Source organism: Parasteatoda tepidariorum, chromosome 4 (assembly GCF_982258835.1).
Source record: "Parasteatoda tepidariorum strain Cologne lab strain chromosome 4, Ptep-v5.0, whole genome shotgun sequence".
NCBI lineage: Eukaryota > Metazoa > Arthropoda > Arachnida > Araneae > Theridiidae > Parasteatoda > Parasteatoda tepidariorum.
The window spans coordinates 22030838-22052044 of NC_141758.1; the positions used below are offsets into that span (position 1 = coordinate 22030838).

A 21207-nucleotide genomic window follows, 5' to 3' on the forward strand; every position below is an offset into this window, starting at 1 on the left:
ATTTGCAGTTTTTGAAATATTAACTCAGTGGTTAGTTGAGTATTCTATTGTATACAATGGCTCTACGTATAATAATTGCTCTGTTGATCCTCGTTGTAGTTTCTTCAAATCAAGGTAAGTAGGAAGCATGATAAAGATACTTTCAATTTATATTTAAATATTAAGATATAAATTTTAAAAAATTTTTTGGAGTGGACTAGGGCGAAAAAAAAATAATTTTTTGCTAGATCGAAAATGAATAGCGTAGGTTCCCGTCACTTTTGATAGACATGGAGGAGTTTTCGGTAGCGATAGAGGTTTAACCTACTGAGTTCCAATAAACTTTTTTACTGCCATTTTTTCAGGTTATGTTATTATCAAATATTTTTGGGATTGTGATCGATTTATTAAATACAATTTATTTAGTTTGACACAAAAACTAATTTGATTTTTAAATCTTTTTTTTTTGGTGGAATTTAAAACTTTAAAGAGTTAGCAGTAAACTTGGACCTTGAAATAACGGCTCATAACTTACGAGAGAATGTAGCTCTCCAGTGTTGACCTCTTGATCTCACTCAAACCTTTATTGTTACACGCATTTATGTAAAAGAAAATCCTTCAATGTTTTTTTCCCTACTTTGTATTCCCTGAATTTATCTGTAGATGATCGAACAAATCACATGGTTTCCCATCTGTTCGCGGTGAGTATACTTACCAAAACATTACAAACGGTTAAAGAATAGGAGAAAATGCGATTTTTGCTTAAATACTGTACCTCAGGCAAATAAACTCATAAATGCGATAAAAGTTTTTATTTAAATTCAATAAACTAATTTAATTATTTTTTAGTTTAATTTCATTATGTTTTAGTCATTTAATTATTTTTTAGTTGTTGCATAAAAATGATTCATTTTAGCTGTTAGAAATTTTTTGCTCAATGTCGGATATTTTTCTTCACATTTTGATCATGAAACTCAACTCAATAATACGATGTTTGTATGCATGAGCGATTCATTGAATCGAAACTTATTTTTCTTATAATTTTTCTATGTAATTAAAAATTCTGACTAATGATGATAAATTGAATTAAATTTCTATACAGTGTAGAAATGTAAAAAAACTTCTTAATCCATGTTTTTTTTTTTCATTCTTTACTTTTCCTTATCTCTTACGTAATCAAATTAACCAAACTGTCCAAGTTACAATTTATTGGACGAGTTGTCTGACGTGGTTATTATGAAAGCGCACCCAACTTTTTTTTTGTCTGCTAAAAATAGATTTGTTTTCCCTTTTTTGTCCTTTTTTGTATTTTTTTTTAGTTTAGTAGCTGTTTAAGCAGCCGATTGCGACAAAGCAAAAACTGTCAAAATTCTGATTGGCAATAAAAAGGGCAATAAAGTTCGCTTGTATTATTTAGAAAACAAATGCAACTAGCATTGGTTTCATGATCAGCTGAAATTTAAGTACTCTCGCTAGAAAGTTTTGTCGAAATTACGATTGACGATAAATTCTATTTGACGACAAAAATGGCGATATAAATTCTGCTTGTTAGTGAAAGAAAAATTGAAGCAAGCCTATTCATCTAGTTCAGAACGCAGTTCAATTTTGAACACTTTTCGACAAGAGGTCAAACTTGGTAGTTGTGATAATTTCACGAGAAATTCTAATTGTAACGGTCAGAAAATGATTGAAATTCATAGAGAACGCAACCCCAATATATGCTTTAGCAAGTCGGATTTCCACATAGCGAAATAAGATTTATTTTTACTTAGCAAAAACCTTTTCATGTAAACCTAAAAAGGTTTGTAATGCTGTTTACGTGTAAACCTTCTAACCTTAAAGTGAAATCTGTGACAATCTGCTTTATTTTAAGCACATTACCCTAATCCAAAACCTTGGAAAACAGCATTCAAAATAAAGCCCTTAAATCGAGGTTCACTTAGGGCAGGGATGGCAAGCCAATGGCACGCGTGCCATTTATGGCACGTGACACAATATTTTGGGCACGCCACCGATCATAATTGTTATTGCACTATGAATTGTTATTACACTATGAAGCATATGTAACAATTAAATTAAAATTCACAAAAAACAATCAAAATAATAAACAATTATTAATAAAGAAATTAACAATTAATGCTAAAAAACAATTAATAATCATAAAAAGCTACTAATAAATAACTAGCAAAAAAAAAATTAATAGTCCTACTTAATCTAACTTCCATCGACCTAGTATAAGTTATTTGTCATCTAATCTGCAGCAACAGAAGTCACACTGATGTTACTTTAAGTTGAATTACGCGTATAACTGAGACATTGCAAAATGTTTTATTTTTTTATGCAAATAAAGTATTTTGAGTTGATAGTAGTATTTAGTATTATTATTTTCTCAATAATCACGAAGTCAAAATTATTTGACGGCACGTCTATGATCTCATTAAACAATTTTCTAGAAAAAAATGGCACGTTGGTGTATAAAGGTTCGCCACCCCTGACTTAGGGTATTCAAACGTGAAAAAAAGCTTTATTAAAGCTAATGTCAAGGTTAAAATAACCATTAATCTAGGTCATTATAAGATTTCTTTTCGCGAAAGCTTGTATGCTCAGCAAAAATTCACCTTTCATGAAATTTTAATGGACAAAGAAATTTGATCCTATCGCTAGTGTGACGTCAGCTAAAACGTCATTATGGACCTAAACAACAATACTTTTTAAAAAGCATTAAAAAATAATTTTTAAGAAGAAAAGTATTGACATTATTTAAACGTTTATGCCGGCAGGACTCGCACTAAAGTTTCTGCAAATGAGCTAGAGTGCTGCTCTTTATGCTTTTGCAGTCACATTCATATGTCAGATTAAAGGGTGGATAAAAAATAGAAACGAAAATCAAATAGTTTTAGATTTGTTGGAGCAGATCCTTGAAGCAGATCGAATACTAGTGACGTTCATTTTAATATATATTTTTTCTGACGCACTAATGCGAAGCGAAAATATATTTCGTTGTTTCTCACTTATAAAAAACAGTCAACCAATAACTAAAAAAAATTCATTAGATAATCGAAATTATATTTGTACTGAAATATAAAATACAAAAAAAGAAGTATTAATTTTTTTTTTCATTCGTATTCAAACATTTATCAATAAATGATTTTTTAAAACTAAAGAAATTTCTATGTTGAACAACTATTTCTTTCACAGTCAAGTAATAGCAAATAAGTAAAAAATTAATTGAATCTGAAAAATTATTTGGAAGCGAGCTGTGTTCGGAAGATTCTCAAAAAAATACTCCGGTTAGAATACTCTGAAAAATAAACCGGTGCTTCATTCTGTATTTCATAACTATAAATTATCAAAATGCTAAATATAACATTTTTCAATTATTTTGACCTAAATTGATACAAATTAATGAAAAATATTTTTTATAAAAATTCTGCATCAAAGGGTTACGGAAGGAAATCTGAGAAACATTAAAAATCCTCACTGAGGCGAGTTTAGCCGTGTTAAACTTGAACTGTATAAAATATCTGGGCACCTGATGCCTTTTCCCATTCATCTTGAGCTTGAACTGAGTGGTGCTTCGTTGAGGTTGTGGAATGCAATTGAAATAAAGGAGTTTAGCCATGTGCATATTCCCTTCTTTTCTTAGTTCCCTTTTTTAAGTTAGTTAAGATCCCATCTTTTATCAGTATATAAAAATACTGCGGAGGTAGTAGATATTGACTATGTTAACCTTCATCAGTGAAAAAGTACCCCATCATAGAATCGAGTTAACATGTTTCATATCCTAATAAATTGGAATTGTATTTTTGTAGTTTTAGATACACTACAGTACTCCCTCACCAGAATTATATCTGTGATAGAATTCGATGGACAGACACCGCTAGTTGATTAATTGCTGTTTTGTGAGAAGCCGGTATAGCTGTATTAAGATCACCCTGCAATTGGCTGATCGTGAGAGCTGTGTTAAGCGTACGGTCGTGGTTACTCCTGTGTTGCCATTAGCAGTCGAGTGAATGCAGACCGACGTTGTGTGTGATCGAGACTGAGTAGTAACAGCGTGAGGAGGTTGATAATGTCGCAGTCACAAGTCAAATGTTCAAAGTGGACCATCCATCGACGTAGGCTTGTTCAGAAGTTTCTGATAAGGTAGGCGTCTTCAAATCACGGCCGAAGGTCACCTACATGTAGATATCGAGCATGTTAACCTTCATCTTTGAAAAGGTAACCAGTCATACTAGCGAGTTGGTAGAATGGTAGAAATAGCGAGAACCTGGGTACACAGCCGCGAAGCGGCTTTAACCCATTCGTCAAAATTATAAGTTAGATATTCGGGGTGGATAAGAGGGAAGGAATTAGGGTGGGAGGTGGTGCATAGCACAAGTAAAGCGGCGAGGAGAACATAAAAATTTAAATGGTCAGTCATAAGTTAATGATAGACTGTAATAAAGTAGTACGATAATATAATTAACACGATAAAGTAAACAGGTTAAGCGCAATAATTAAAAGGTACTTGATTAAATAAGTTATAAACATATATACAAAAGCAAAATAATACCTCAAAGTAAATTAATCGCGTGTTTATTTCATGACATAATAGTGCAATCGTAATAACAAAAATAGAGTAAAATAAATGAGTACGGGCATAGTAAAAGAAATGGAATGAGTAACGATAATAAAAGTATTGAACATATACACAATAAGGTTAAATCCGTAACAAGAGCAGTACACAGGGACTGGAGTAAAGTACAAGCGAGTTAACATGCGTTATATACTAATGAATAGGAATTGTATTTTTGTAGTGGTAGATACATTACAATACTACAGAAATCATTGGATACAAAAAAGAAAATTTATACAATATGTTTGCTATATGAAATCTACAATAAACGATATAAATCTGGAAAATTGATCAATATTTAAGGAAGTATCGAGAGTTGAAAACGGGTAAAGTAACGTCAACCTAATAACGCAATTTTTTTGACTTGTAAAATGACTAGATAATAGAAAAAAAAGTTTCTTGCACGAAATGAAATCAGTACAATTTCATACAAAAATGACATGATTTTTTTTTTTTTTTTTTAACTTTGGGGATTGAGACAGAAGGTTTATAGTTCATGTTGTGAATGGAAAAGGAAAAAAAAGAAAGAAAACAAACTATAAGGAAAGAAAAGCAAGCCAACTGTTTTACTTCCAGCGAAAATAAATAAAAAATAATAATAAATTATAGAATATTATTGAAGAAAAATCAAAAGTTTTGGTTCTCTTACCTATTATTAGCCTACTTTTTTGCATCTGAAATCGATATTTTTTTTTCCTTTCAGATTGTCAATTCAAATATCAGTGCGACAATGGAAATTGTATTGACGAAAGGTATGTTTGCGACGGAGACAAAGATTGCGAAGATAGAAGTGACGAACGTGATTGCCATCACAGAGTATGTGACTCAGAAACCGAATTTCGCTGTAGAAGCGGGTATTGCGTCCGGAAATCAGACGAATGTGATGGAGTATATGACTGTGGAGATGACAGTGACGAATCAAATTGCAGTAAATAAAACTTTATCTTTAGATTAAAATATTTGGAAGCTCTGAATCTACCCGTTTCGCTCCCCAACTCCCCAGATCCAGATAGCAAAAAAAGATTTATTTTAACTCACCAAAACACTTTTATGGTAAACCTAATAAGGCTTGTTATGCGGTTTAAGTGTAAGTCATCTAACATTAAAACGAGATTTGTGACCATCTGCTCTATTCTACTCACGTTACCCAAATCCAAAACCTGGGAAAAAACCTTCTTTATAAGAACCTAAAATCGAGGTTGTTTTAAAGTGAAAAAATCCTTTAATAAAGCAAGTCTCAAGGTGAAAATAATCTTAAATCTAGGTAATTTTAAAGTTTCTTTTCGCAATGTCTTGTATGCTCAGCTAAAATCCATCCTGCCATGAAATTTGAATAAACAACGCAATTCGATCCTAGTGCTAGTGTGGTGTTAGCTAAAACGTCAATTTGGCCCCAAGTGACCTTTTTACATAAGTGTCAATAATGCTTTTTAAAAAAAGCTTTAAATTATATAACTTTTACTCGTCTTAGGACAAAAGGTTTGAAACTGCAATACTTTTGCTTTATTTGAAAAAAGGCTTTCAGTACAAACATTAAAGTGACAATAAAAAGAAAATTTGGACACAAGGTAGCCGTAAGATCACGTGCTTTCAGGGATTATTTAAACGATTATGTCGGCAGGACTCTCACTAAAGTTTCTGCAAATAAGCAAGACCATATGAGCTCTTAATGATTCTCTGTAAATGAGCTCTTAATGCTTTTGCAGTCACATTCATAAGTCAGTTTGGACGGCGGATAAAAAAATAGAAACGAAAATCAAATAGTTTTAGATTTGATGGAGCAGACCCTTGACGCTGGTCGAGTACCGGTGATCCTCATTTATATATATATATTTTATCACGCTCTAATGATAAGCGAAAATAATTTTTGATATTTCTTACTTATAAAAAACAGTCAATCAATAACCAAAAAAAAATCCATTAGATTATCGAAATTATATTTGTACTAAAATATAAAATACAAAAAAAGTAGTATTAATTTTTTTTTCATTCGTATTCAAACATTTATCAATAATAGATTTTTTAAAGCTAAAGAAATTTGTTTGTTGAATAACTAGTCCTTTCAGAGTCAAGTAATAGCAAATAAGTGCAAATTTGAAAAAATTATTGGAAGTGAGCAGTGTTTAGAAAATTCTTAGAAAAATATACCGGTGCTTGTATTTCATACCTACAAATTATTAAAATGCTAAATATAACTTTTTTCAATTATTTTAACCTAAATTAATACAAAATAATGACAAATATTTTTTTATAAAAATTCTGCGTCAAAGAGTTACAGAAGGGAATCTGAAAATCATTAAATATCTTTACTGAGGCGAGTTTAGCCGTGTGCGTATTCCCTTCTTTTCTTAGTTCCCTTCTTTAAGTTAGTTAAGACCCTATCTTTTTTTAGTATATAAAAATACGGCGGAGGTAGTAGATATATTGACAATGTTAACCATCATCTATGAAAAGGTACCCCATCATAGAATCGAGTTAACATGTTTAATATACTAATGAATTGGAATTGTATTTCTGTAGTGGTAGATACATTACAGTACTCCGCCACCAGAATTATATCTGTGATAGAATTCAATGAACAGACACCTCTTGTTGATTCATTGCTGTTTTGTGAGAAGCCGATAGAGCTGTATTAAGATCACCGTGAATTTTGCTGATCGTGAGACTGTATTAAGTTCAAGGTTGTGGCTGCTCCAGTGCTGTTACTAGCAGTCGAGTGTATGCAGGCCGACGTTGCGTGTGATCGAGACTGAGTAGCAACAGTGCGAGGTGTTTGTTAATGCCGCAGTCACAAGTTGCAAGTCAATTGTTCAAAGTGCGGGTTATTGTTATGAAGGTCACCAGTGTTAATCTTCATTTAAGAAATGGTACCCCATCATAGAATCGAATTAATATGTTTTATATACTAATTAATTGGAATTGTATTTTTGTAGTGGTAGATATATTGCAATACTACAAATATCATTGGATACAAAAAAGAAAGTTTATACGAAATATATGACGCATGAAATTTACTATAAACAATATAAACGGGAAAATTGATGAATAGTTAAGGAAGTAACGAGAGTTGAAAATGGGTAAAATAACGGCAAAATATCATGTTTCAAAGTAATTTTTTTTTTTGACATGGAAAATGACTAAATATTAGCAAAAAATATTTCTTGCACGAAATGAATACAATTTCATACAAAAATGGTATGAAAACTTTTTTTTTACTTAAGGGATTCAGATCGAAAGTTTATAGTTCATGTTATGAATGTGAAGGAAAAAAAGTAAACGAAACATAAGGAAAGAAAAGCAAGCTAATTATTTTACTTCCAACGAAAGTTAATAAAAAATAATAAAAAATCATAGAATATTGTTAACGAAAATCAAAAGTTTTGGTTCTCTTGCCTTCTATACTTTTTTGTAACTGAAATCGTTATTTAATTTAAAGAATTTATTTTTTCTTCTTACAGCTGCTTGTCCCTCCAAATTTCAGTGCGACAATGGAAATTGTATTGATGAATGGCGTGTTTGCGACGGGAACAATGATTGCGAAGATAGAAGTGACGAACGCGATTGCCATGACAGAGTATGTGACTCAGAAACCGAATTTCGATGTGAAAGCGGGCAATGCATCCGGAAATCAGACGAATGTGATGGAGTATCTGACTGTGGAGATGACAGTGACGAATCAAATTGCAGTAAATAAAACTTTATCTTTAGTTTAAAATGTTTGGAAGATCCGAATCTGCTCGCTTCGCTCCCCAGTTCCCTAGACCCAGATAGCAAAAAAAGGTTTATTTTAACTCACCAAAACCCTTTCATTGTAAACCTAATAAGATTTGTTTTGCGGTTTATGTGTAAGTCATCTAACCTTAAAACGAGATCTGTGACCATCTGCTCTATTCTACTCACGTTACTCTAATCCAAAACCTTGGAAGAAAAACCTTCTATATAAAAACCTTACATTGAGGTTGTTTTAACGTGAAAAAATCCTTTTATACAGCAAGTCTCAAGTTGAAAATAATCTTAAATCTAGGTAATTTTAAGGTTTCTTTTCGCAACGTGTTGAATGCTCAGCTAAAATCCACCTTGCCATGAAATTTTTATGAACAACGCAATTTGATCCTATCGCTAGTGTTACGTCATCTGAAACGTCATTATGGACCCAAATGACCTTTTTACCAAAGTGTCAATAATACTTTTTGAAAAAAGCTTTCAATTATAATTTTTAATCCTTTTAGGATAACAGGTTTAAAACTGCAATATTTTTGCTTTATTTGAAAAAAGGCTTTCAGTACAAACATTAAAGTGACAATAAAAAGAAAATTTCGACACAAAGCTGCTGCAAGGTTACATACTTTCAGGGATTATTTAAACGATTATGCTAGCAGACACTCACTAAAGTTTCTGCAAATGAGCTAGAGTGCTGCTCTTAATGCTTTTGCAGTCACATTCATATGTCAGTTTGGACGGTGGCTGAAAAATAGAAACGAAAATTAAATAGTTTTAGATTTGGTAGAGCAGTGATGCAGAACGAATACCGGTGACCCTCATTTATATATATATATATATATATATATATATATATATATATATATATATATATATATATATATATATATATATATATATATATATATATATATATGTATATATATATATATATATATATATATATATATATATATATATGTATATATATATATATATATATATATATATATATATATATATATATATATGTGGGGTAGGGCTGGGCAATGTCAGAATTTCGATATTGTGGTATATTGTGAGCTTCATATCACGATATTATGATATACCGCGGTAATTAAATTGTTATGTATATTATAAATGCTAAGACTATTTTGCAATTAAAAATTAATGTGTTTAAAGAGCATCATTTAAAAAAAATGGGGTACTTATCCTATATTAGCTCGCAGCATAATTATCCCATGGAATCAACTAATTATAAAACATCATTATTTTAAAACAGAAAAATTTTATTAATATAAACATCAATTACTAATATGAACATCAACACAATTATAAACATCAAAACAGTTATAAACATCAACACAATTATAAACATCAACAATTATAAATATCAACACAATTATAAACATCACAAGGAGATCCGACAATCTCGGATATTTTTTAAATCAGAAACACGCTATTCTCAAAATGAAACCAAAATCAGTAACTAAGTATACCATGGAGGGTTGATATAACGCGCGGGTGTTTGAAATCCGATATCGCCAATACCACGGATATGACGCATGCGCTTTAAAGTCAAATGATACCACAATATATTGTAGGAGAAATTTCTAGCTGCCGAGAGGAGGTATCGTAAATATTACGCGCAAGCCTTTGAGTTCTTCACCCCTAAATCAATCACGTGCCATACCAATACCTCCTAGATACCATACCATACCGCCACTTCCTCGCCGCCGGTCGGCCGAAGATATTGGATAGCGGTGAGTACCGAGAGGTGCAGGCATACCGAAGTTCAATAACTCGGTATTGCCGAAGAATATACTTCCGAATATCATTACCGCGGTATCAAAGAAATACCGGTAAATGACGGTATTTCGGTATATTGCCCAGGCCTAATGTGGGGATGACCACTCATGCCGTCCCCACATATATATATATATATATATATATATGTTTCTAACGCTCTAATGACAAACAAAAATATATTTTGATATTTCTCACATGTAAAACAGTCAATCAATTACTAAATAAATCCATTAGATTATCGGAATTTTATTTGTACTAAAATATAAAATACAAAAAAAAGTAGTATTACATTTTTTTTCATTCATATTCAAACACTTATCAATAAATGACTTTTTGAAACTAAAGAAATTTCTATGTTGAATAACTATTTCTTTCAGAGTCAAGTAATAGCAAATAAGTGCAAATGTGATAAATTATTGGAAGTGTGCTGTGTTTAGAAAATTCTCAGAAAAATTTCATTCTGTATTTCATACCTAAAAATTATTAAAATGTTAAATATAGCATTTTTCAATTATTTAGATTTAAATTAATACAAAATTATGATAAATAATTTTTATAAAAATTCTGCGTCGGGGATACGGAAGGGAATCTGAGAATCATTAAATATCTTCACTGAGACGAGTACACCAGTGTGTGTATTTCCTTATTTTTTTAGTTCCCTTCTTTAAGTTAGTTAAGATCTCATCTTTTATTAGTACCGTCATGTGGGGCTACTATGTTCAAATTCGAATTTGGCACTTTTTAAGTTCTGCTATTCAGTATTATGTTTTTTTTCACATTAAAAAAGTGTGGAATTTGAAGATAGAAGTCTCCTCTATTACTACAAACATTTTTTCGAATTTTAAAACAATCTCAGAGTGTGTTTTGTTCATCCAATGTCAACAACTTTCCGAGAACGTCGGACGTCGAAAAGTGTGCGTGGAAACTTTAGCTGTGAAATGCAGAGACGTTGATAAAACAAATGTCATAATTGCAAAATTTTTTTATTTATATTTTAATAAACAATTGCATCATATTAGCGTTAAAAAAATTTGAAAATTAATAACAAATAAATGAAGAAAATGCACTGTTGGGCAACTTTGTGTTAAGTTTTATAAGTTTTTTTTTTCAAAATTAAAATTGTCAGACGTTATAAAAAATATACATGAAACGAGAAAGTACCGTGATTACATTTTTGAAAAGCTGCAACAATGTTTGCAAGCAGTTGCTGGTGGTATGTCGATTGCAGAATCTTCACGGAAGTACAAAATCCACAGAAATACTATCTCTAATAAAATTCTCAAGAAACACGTTAAACGTGCTGTTAAACTATTATTTTTCTCCTACAAAGATTTTTCTAATGAATTAATCATACGATTTAACTCACAAAAATATATTTTATAGGACATCAGGTGATTTTGACAGAAACTGAAGAGCAAGTTCTATCATGTTCATTCAAGCATGTTATGCTCAAATTTATCAGTATTATAAATATTAATGAATATGTAATAATTATTATTTTTGTAATTTCATCCATTTCAATGTTCAAAAATGTATATGGATTCCTTTTGTTTAAACTCAAATGTTTTGAAATAAACATTCTTTTTTAAAAAAAATTCTTTATAAAAAAAGGTTTTTTAACGCTGAAAATTATTTTCAAACTAATATCTTTACATACCTTGATGTTTTTGTTATTAAAAATGTCAACAATTAACTTTTTTAACAATTTTAAATCAATATTTTACTGAAAACATGATTATTAAACTGTATTCCTATCGCTGCACAAAGTTGCCCCACTTGGGGGCTACTTTGTGCAAGGTATGTTTAGACTTATTAATTGTAAATATTACATACAAATAATGCCAATATTGATACAATTCACTGAGTTCAGTTATGAATACGATATCGATACATTTTACTAAAGCTTGAATTAACATAGTTTTTTAACTTTTCAAAGTTCTAAAACTGCGAAATCCTACACAATGTAGCCCCGAGTGACGGTATATAAAAATACTGCGGTGGTAGTAGATATTGACAATGTTAATCTTCATCTATGGAAAGGTGCCCCATTATAGAATCGAATTGAAATGTTTTATATACTAATTATCTGGAATTGTATTTTTGTAGTGGTAGATACACTACAATACTACAGAAATTATTGGATACAAAAAAGAAATTTTATACAAAATATATGACACATGAAGTTTCCTATAAACAATATATTGTACGGGAAAATTGATCAATAATTAAGGAAGTAACGAGAGTTGAAAATATGTAACATAACGTCAAAATGTCATTTTTCAAAGTAATTTTTTTTGACATGTAAAATGACTAGATATTAGTAAAAAAGGTTTCTTGCGTGAAATGAATACAATTTCATGCAAAAATGATAGAAAAACTTTTTTTTTACACAAGGGATTGAGATCGAAGGTTTATAGTTTATGTTGTGAATGGGAAGGAAAAAAAGAAAACGAACTATAAGGAAAGAAAAGCAGGCTAACTGTTTTACTTCCTACGAAAGTAAATAAAAAATAATAAAAAATCGTAGAACATTTTTAAAAAAAATCACAAGTTTTGGTTCTCTTGCCTTCTATTAGCCTACTTTCTTATAACTGGAATCATTATTTATTTTAAGGAATTTATTTTTTCTTCTTACAGCTGCTTGTCCCTTCCAATTTCAGTGCGACAATGGAAATTGTATTGAAGAATGGCGTGTTTGCGACGGATACAAAAATTGCGAAGACAACAGTGACGAACGTGATTGCCGTCACAGAGTATGTGACCCAGAAACCAAATTTCGATGTGAAAGCGGGCAATGCATCCGGAAATCATACGCATGTGATGGAGTATCTGACTGTAGAGATAAAAGTGACGAATACAATTGCAGTAAATAAAACTTTATCTATAGTTTAAAATATTTGGAAGCTCCGAGTCTGCTCGCTTGATTCCTCATGGCGAAAAAAGGTTTAGTTTAACTCACCAAACGCTTTTACTGTAAACCTAAAAAAGTTTGTAATGCAGTTTACGTGTAAGCCTTCCAGCCTTAAAATGAGATCTGTGACCATCTGATCTATTCTACTCACGTTATCCTAATCCAGTGTTTCCCAAAGTGTGGTAAGCGTACCCCAGGGGTACGGGAACAGTTTATCGGGGATGGGTATTCTAACGCGAAATATCTTGCAACAAACGAGAATTTCAAGAAATTTCATTTAAAATGAAAGCTAGCCATGGAAATTTACGATTCGTATTTTTTTATTGGCTATTTTTTTGCAGATTAAACATTCAATAATTAATGATGACAACAGCTAGTTGAGATTTTTTATTCTTGTGCAATTTTTTTACTGTAAAAAATACATTCATTTTTTCATTAGTGGTACACAGTTTCGAAAAATTTAGAAAGGGTATACAAAATTCATAAGTATGGGAAACACTGCTATTCCAAAACCTTAGAAAACAACCTTATATATAAAAACCTTAAATCGAGGTTGTCTCACCGTGATAAAAATACATCAATAAAGCTAGCCTCAAGGTGAAAATAATCTTATATATAGGTAATTATAAGATTTCTTTTCGTAAAGTTTCGCATGCTTAGCTAAAATCCACCTTGTCTTGAATTTTAATGGACAATACAATTTGATCCTATCGCTAGTGCGACGTCACTAAGAATCTTAAGAGACAATACTTTTTAAAGAAGGGTTAAAAAATAATTTTTAATCCTTTTAGGAAAAAGGTTTTGAAACTGCAATATTTTTTCTATATTGAAAAAAGATTTTTAGTACAAACATTTTCGTGAGACAAAAAAGAAAATTCCGACACAAGGTTGATGTAAATTTACATACTTTCTGGGTAGGAAGTGAAAAAAGAAATTGAACTGTAAGGAAAGAGAAGCAAGCAAACTGTTTTACTTCTAACGAAAATAAAAATGTTAAAAATCATAGAATATAAAAAAAAAATCAAAAGTTTTGGCTCTCTTACCAGAGAAACCTATTTGTCTGCTTATGTGTTTACTATCACTAGAAATTAGTAGAGCAGAAGATGTTTTCATGTTAAAGAGAACAGCAGCTTTCTCTTTGCGGGAATTTTCTCTTTTGCTACCTATACCTTTTCTATGTCATGTGTGTGTCTAAATAAACGATTGAAAAGACACATGGCCCGTCAATTATTCACTTATATTTTATGAATAACTTTCATCATCTCTATATCTCTAATATCTTAATCACTATTATTATTCTACCTTTTTGTAACTGATATCGTTATTTATTTTAAAGAATTTTTTTTTTTATTACAGCTTGTCCATTCGGATTTTGGTGCGACGATGGATATTATTGTATTAACGAAAGTAATGTTTGTGACGGAGTGAAAGATTGCAAAGATAACAGTGATGAACGTGATTGCCATGCCAGAGTATGTAACTCAGAAACCGAATTTCGGTGTGGAAGCGGGCAATGCATTCGGAAATCAGCCGCATGTGATGGAGTATCTGACTGTAGAGATAAGAGTGACGAATACAATTGCAGTAAATAAAACTTTATCCGCAGTTTAAAATATTTGGAATCTCCGAATCTGCTCTCTTCATTTTCCAACTCCCCAGACCAAGAGAGCATAAAAAAAGGTTTAATTTAACTGACCAAAAACCTTTTTATTGTAAACCTAAAAAGTTTTATAATGCGGTTTACTGTGAGCCTTCTAACTTTAAAACGAGATCTGTGACCATCTGTTCTATTTTACGCATATTACCCTAATACAGTGTTTCCCAAACTGTGATACGCGTACCCCATGGAAATTTACGATTACGTATTTTTCCATTGCCTATTTTTATGCGAGTTAACATTAAATAATTAGTAGTATTAACACCCAGTTGTGTTTTTTTAACTTTTGTGCAAATTTTTATAGTGGAAAATACATTCATTTTTTCATTAATGGTACACAGCGTTACGAAAAATTTAGAAAGGGTACACGAAATTCATAAGTTTGGGAAACACTGCTACCCAGACTTTAGAAAATAATCTTCGGTATAAAAACCTTAAATCGAGGATGTCTCAGCGTGAAAAAATCTTTCAATAAAACTAGCCTGAAGGTGAGGATAATCTTTAAATCAGGTAATTATAAGATTTCTTTTCGTAAAGTTTGGAATGCTTAGCTAAAATCCACTTTAACTTAAAATTTTAATGGAAAATACAATTTGATCCTATCGCTTGTGTGACGTCATCTAAAACGTCATTAAGGACCTTAAGTGACAATACTTTTTAAAGAAGCTTTAAAATATAATTCTTGATACTTTCAGGATGAAAGGTTTGAAACTGCAATATTTTTCTGTATTGAAAAAAGGTTTTTAGTACAAACATTTTTGTGACATTAAAAAGTAAATTCCGACCCAAGGTTGGCGTAAGTTTACATACTTTCTGAGTTGGAAGAGAAAAAAGAAAAAGAACTGTAAGAAAAGGAAAGCAAGCTCACTGTCTTACATTTAGCGAAAATAAATGAAAAATAATAAAAAATCACAGAATATTATTAAAAAAATAAAAAGCTTTGGTTCTCTTATCTATTTTTAGCCTATTTGTTTGTAACTGGAATCGATATTTATTTTAAAGAATTAATTTTTCTTCTTACAGCTTGTCCATTTGGATTTCGGTGCGACGATGGATATTATTGTCTTGATGAATTGGAGATTTGCGATGGAGAAAGAGATTGCTATGATAACAGTGACGAACGTGATTGCCATGCCAGAGTATGTGACCCAGAAACCAAATTTCGATGTCGAAGCGGGCAATGCATCCGGAAATCAGACGTGTGTGATAGCTTTCTTAAATGTAGAGATGGCAGCGACGAATCAAATTGCAGTAAATAAATCTTTATCTGTAGTTTAAAATATTTAGAAGCTCCGAATCTGCTCGCTTCACGCCACAACTAGCCAGATCGAGATGGCAAAAACAGGTTTATTTTAATCCACCAAAACCCTTTTATTGTAAACCTATTAAGAATTGTTATGCGGTTTACGTGTAAGCCATCGATCTTTAAAACGAGATCTGTGACCATCTGCTCTATTCTACGCACATTACCCTAATCCAAAACCTTGGAAAACAACCTTATATATAAAAACCTTAAATCGAGGTTGTCTTAGCGTGAAAAAAATCCTTCAAAAGCTAACCTCAGGGTGAAAATAATCTTGAATCTAGGTAATTATAAGGTTTCTTTTCGCAAAGCTTTATATGCTCAGCTAAAATCCACCTTGTCTTGAAATTTCAATGAACAATGCAATTTGATGCTATCGCAAAGTGTGACGTCAGCTAGGACATCAATATAGATTTAAGTGACAATACTTTTTAAAATAGATTTAAAATAATTTTTAATCCTGTTAGGACGAAGCAGCTATATTTTTGCTTTATTGAAAAAAGTTTTTTAGTACAGATATTTTCGTGTCAAAAAGAAGAAAGACATAAGGTTACACGCTTTCTGGGTTTTTTTTTTACTTGTCCATTTTGTTTTGTAACTTTCGCATTAAATCAAGAACGAGGTAATAAAATAATGATTTCAAGAGCGAGACACATTTTTTGACGTTGATGCATAAATAATCATTATTTAAAGCATAAAAAAACAGTAAAATAATTACGTATTTTTACAAAAATTTCTTTACTGTTTTACGTAAATTTTTTTTGCTCGTTAAAATCGCAATAATTTTCAAACAAAATACAACTTCGAAAAAACAATACCATGCGTTAAATTTATAATTGAAAGCGGCCCAATCAGCATGTTAAATTTCAACTTTGTCATTTCATTTTAGTCGGAATTATAGAGCATAACTAAAGCAAGAGCGTACGGGGCAGTTGTCACAGGCCCAGAGATGCCAACTGCTCCGGACATGCCAAAATAATTAAAAGAACGGTAGATAACTTCAAAGTAAATTTCGAAAATATTTGACTACATTTGCTTGCTTTTTAAAAGGTACAGCATGACACAAGTGTTATGAAGTTCTGAATTATATAAGCCTACGAATTATTTTGAAACAGTGGTGGATAAAAATCTACTAAATTAAGTTTATTAAATCAAGAATCACAATTGATAAACTACCACTTTAAAATATATATTTGCTGTCCGGAGCAAGTTGGCATCTCTGCAGGCCCCACATCAGAGGGGACCCCTAAATCAAATAGAAGGTTTGTTTTAGGTTTTCATTTGAACTTTTTTTCAACTAATGAATTTTTTTAAAACATAATATCAGTACAGTGTAAAACCATCAATTTTATGTCAGCTTCTGCATTCATCTATCGCATGAACACAAAATATCTTTGTTTCGTAAATCTATGGTTTTCTAGCGCAGAATTAAGCCCATCTTTCATCTTTGTATCTTTCACATTGACAATAAACATATCTGGCCAATCAAAAGCCTTTGCTTTCTACATATCACAAATGAATGAAGCAGAGGGGGACCCCAAAGTTGTTTTTGCCCCTGGCCCCAAATTTGGTTAAGTCGGGTACAGGCGAAGTAGATGAGTCAACATAGTTTTACTTTTAAACTTCAAGTTTTATCTTCACATAGTTGATCTAGAGTTAAACTAATTGAATATAAATCAAATCATTATGTATACCAATTAAATAGAGTGAAATACTTGTATAAATCAAAGTATTGTTAAGTCTAAAATGTGCATTTCGCTAAAAAGATGGATTACCCTGAATAACTTAAGATCGATTGATCGAATCCTTGCGTTCTAGGACTCAATCTTAACGGCTGTAGGGGTGATATTAAATATGCTAATCAATAAATGCAGACGATTTTTAATTTAAAATCAGACACAAAAGCGTATTTTGTCTGTATTAACATACCTTTTTTTCCACGGATTTGGATTTTGGGGTACCTGCAATCTGGGAAATATTGTTCCGATAGTTCGATCAGATTGGACCCCTTTACATTAACTTTACTTTTTTTCGTATTTCGCCATATCACGAGAGCTTTTTGAATGAATTGAAAAAAATTTGCACACAGTTATAAGATTCGTTTTTCTAAAGAAAATTCCATGCAAAATAAATTGTAGTAAATATTTTTTTCTTATTTTTTAAATAAATAGTAGAAAAAATTTTGAATCTTAATTTGTACAATTTCTCACATCATTTTAAAGTATATAATTTTACAAGGCAAATGCAAAATTTGAGCGGTAGCAATGGGTTTAAGCGGTTATCTGGAGCACAGCCTCTTTGAACCCTAATCCAATTTTAAACCCGTAGTTAATTGTGAAATTTCGAGGGGTGGAAGATTCCTCCCCGGCATCACTGGTATGCCGGCAAAGACCCAGGTTCTTCACTCGCCCTCAATTGTGACAGAGCTTCTAAAACCGCAATTTCCAGATTAGCAAGTGGTGACACAAAAAATCTCTCGTTTTTCGAAGGCAGGAGAATCTTCGCGGTTTTCTCCAAAGAATAAACTGAGCAGACTTCTCCCGAAAACATCCTGGACACTTTGAGACTTTCCAGAGAGGACATATACTTATCTCCCCTTCTGGGCCTCGATTTCTTTAGGTTCAACGGTCTGATGGACCTTGTCAGACTTCGTCATGCATTGGAGGATAAACCACGACAACGCATCAACAAGAACAACCAATTTTGATAGACATATTGTTGAGCCACATTTCTTAGTGTTTCTACATTTTTTAAGAAAGTGATAATTTGTTTGTTTCATTACATTTAGCTGAATCAGCCTGCCGAGGATTTTTCTGTGGAGATGGAGTATGCTTACGTTCTTCTAAGAGATGTGATAACAAGGAAGATTGCGTTGATGGCTCTGACGAAGAAGGTTGCATTCCTTTTTGCTCTGAAAAATATAAATTTCGGTGTAAGTTTGGATGTATCCATAAACACCTCCTTTGTGACGGACGTCAACACTGTGACGATTTTTCCGATGAGAAAGACTGTGGTAAGTGACATTTTCAAAATTTACAAAGTGCAAAATAAAATCATAATAGCACAAATAAACCGTAACAGATCAATTTATTTGAACTAAAATATATGAAAGCCGACAACGAAATGAAATAACTGATTCCTGCTTGCTGACGTCACAAAACTTAAGACGCTGGGCACAATTCATACCAAAGGTAGAAAAAACAAACTTGGATGGAAAGTAGAACATGGTCTTTTGCCTTCCAAGGACTTGGCCCAAGTATTTGGATGATCGTTTACGTGATCCAATCTCAAAGCAAAACAAGTTTCCATCAATATCAATCAATCTTCGTTCAAGAACTTGGGTCGTTCAAACAGGCCTTAAGATAAGGACTACTCTTAGTTAAAAATATATGTTCAGATGATATTTTAAGCAATGAAATCAGACTAAAAAACGGCTTCCTTAAAATATGAGGGTGGTAGGGAATTATATATATATATATATATAATTCCATACCAATTACATAGACTCATTACCGATAGACAATACCGATTACATCAATATCAGAGGTTACGCAATTACATTTTTGTTTGCTTAGCGAACAAAATTAGGGTCGTCTTCCTTCCTGGAGATTAGCTGGTAATTTTTCAGCACTAACATCACATAGAGAGAATATGATAGGATTGTAAAATGTCAGAGGTACTTATTATAATTATAATCTTATATAAAGCAATTTTAATACAAGCGATATTATAAACTTATATAAAGCGATGAAGCAATATTATTTAACACATTACTATGGGCCATTGCCGGAGATTAATCTTCGTATCCGAAGCACGCGTGTCAGAGCCTAACTCAAATCATTGATGATCTTATAGGATGCCGGAAGCTCCCTATATGGTGGCTATCTAAGATTTAATCTCTAAGATATGTGACTATCTAAGGTGGCTATCTAAGATATTTCTATCTAAGAAATTTATCTGAAATTCTACTCGACAATGCTGAATCACTGTCCTGGATATAAATTTGAGCAAATTTGTGATTTTGATTATTAAGAGGGATCAAATTTGCTGTCGCAGTAACATTGACATCACTTTTAAAAGTAAGACAACTGATCCCTTTAAAAGAAATTTCATGAGATGGGCGAAAAGCTGCCATCGCAAATGCAGAGTTGTACGATCGAACATTCTGTTTCAGAATGGCTGCCAAGTAAAAGATCTTTCAATACTTCTGGATAATCCAGATTGACGAGCTCAACTTTGCGATGATGCCAGCAATTAAATTTCGTTCTGCCATGCTCTGCTGGAAACGAAAGAGCACCACAGTTTACGCATTCATCACTGAATGTTACAACAGAAAAAGGGGGTATAATGTGACTGTAAAGACTCATCAAGGTATTCGTTTTCATTTAAACGTCTTGACTCTTCAACGTTTCTTCGCCGCGCATTCCGCCGTCGCGTATTAATAGCACTACTATTATTTTCCTGGTAATTCTGTGCTGCTAAATTATGTTCAACTCTATGTCGCTGTTGATATCGCCTAAGATATTCACGGCGATTCATGTTTTATAAAAGATATAAGTTTTTAAAATAAACTCCGTTCAATATATTCTGATAATTTAGAATGTAAATAGTTTCTTTAGAGATTGTTGATTCGCACTTCCAATAACTCTACCAGACTTATCAAAGCTATTAAAATATATTGGAATTCTAAAATAAATAACTGCTTTCTATCAAAACAAACATTCTATTCGCGAACGCAACGCTCGAGTACTCCATCTAGCGGGAGCCTGTAAATATCAGACATTAATTTATCACGTTTTGATTTAGTTCCATCAAAGTCATTGGCCATGACGGACGCGATTTTCTTAGCGGCAAATAAAAATCAAAATTTCCCTAAGGAAAAGCTGAAGAGCTTGAAAAACTAACCAGAACATGCCAAACATTGAAGCAGAACACGCCAAGCATTTGAAGAACAATTTCTCCATAATTTTTACCTTTCTATTACCAACAACATAACTAACAATTTGATGATCATTTGCTGTTACAGATGTGTATATTACGGTAAAATAATTTTTTCTGTCTTCAATTCATTACAAATTAAAATGAAGTCAACATTGCTTTCGTCATTCCAATAAATAAATGTGAATTCAGAACGTCAAGAAATGCAGTAGTTATAGAACAGTATATATTTCTGTATCTATATAATTCGGAAAACAATAATAAAAAATCAACCAAATTACTTGAAATAGTGT

General features: G+C 31.8%; 1 protein-coding gene across 7 annotated transcripts in view; it reads left to right on the top strand.

Annotated features, from left to right (window-relative positions):
- LOC107443390 (uncharacterized) overlaps nucleotides 1-21207 on the top strand; it is a 100981-nt gene continuing 79774 nt past the window's right edge. For 6 of the 7 annotated variants that reach the window (XM_087160753.1, XM_087160757.1, XM_087160756.1 and 3 more), the window contains exons 1-7: nucleotides 1-114; nucleotides 5301-5525; nucleotides 8056-8283; nucleotides 12743-12970; nucleotides 14373-14600; nucleotides 15697-15924; nucleotides 18765-18989. In XM_087160753.1, coding sequence (XP_087016879.1) covers nucleotides 57-114; nucleotides 5301-5525; nucleotides 8056-8283; nucleotides 12743-12970; nucleotides 14373-14600; nucleotides 15697-15924; nucleotides 18765-18989 — 1420 coding nt within the window. In that variant the 5' untranslated portion in view covers nucleotides 1-56. The remainder of the gene's footprint in view (nucleotides 115-5300; nucleotides 5526-8055; nucleotides 8284-12742; nucleotides 12971-14372; nucleotides 14601-15696; nucleotides 15925-18764; nucleotides 18990-21207) is intronic. The other variant, XM_087160754.1, reaches the window with a different exon arrangement.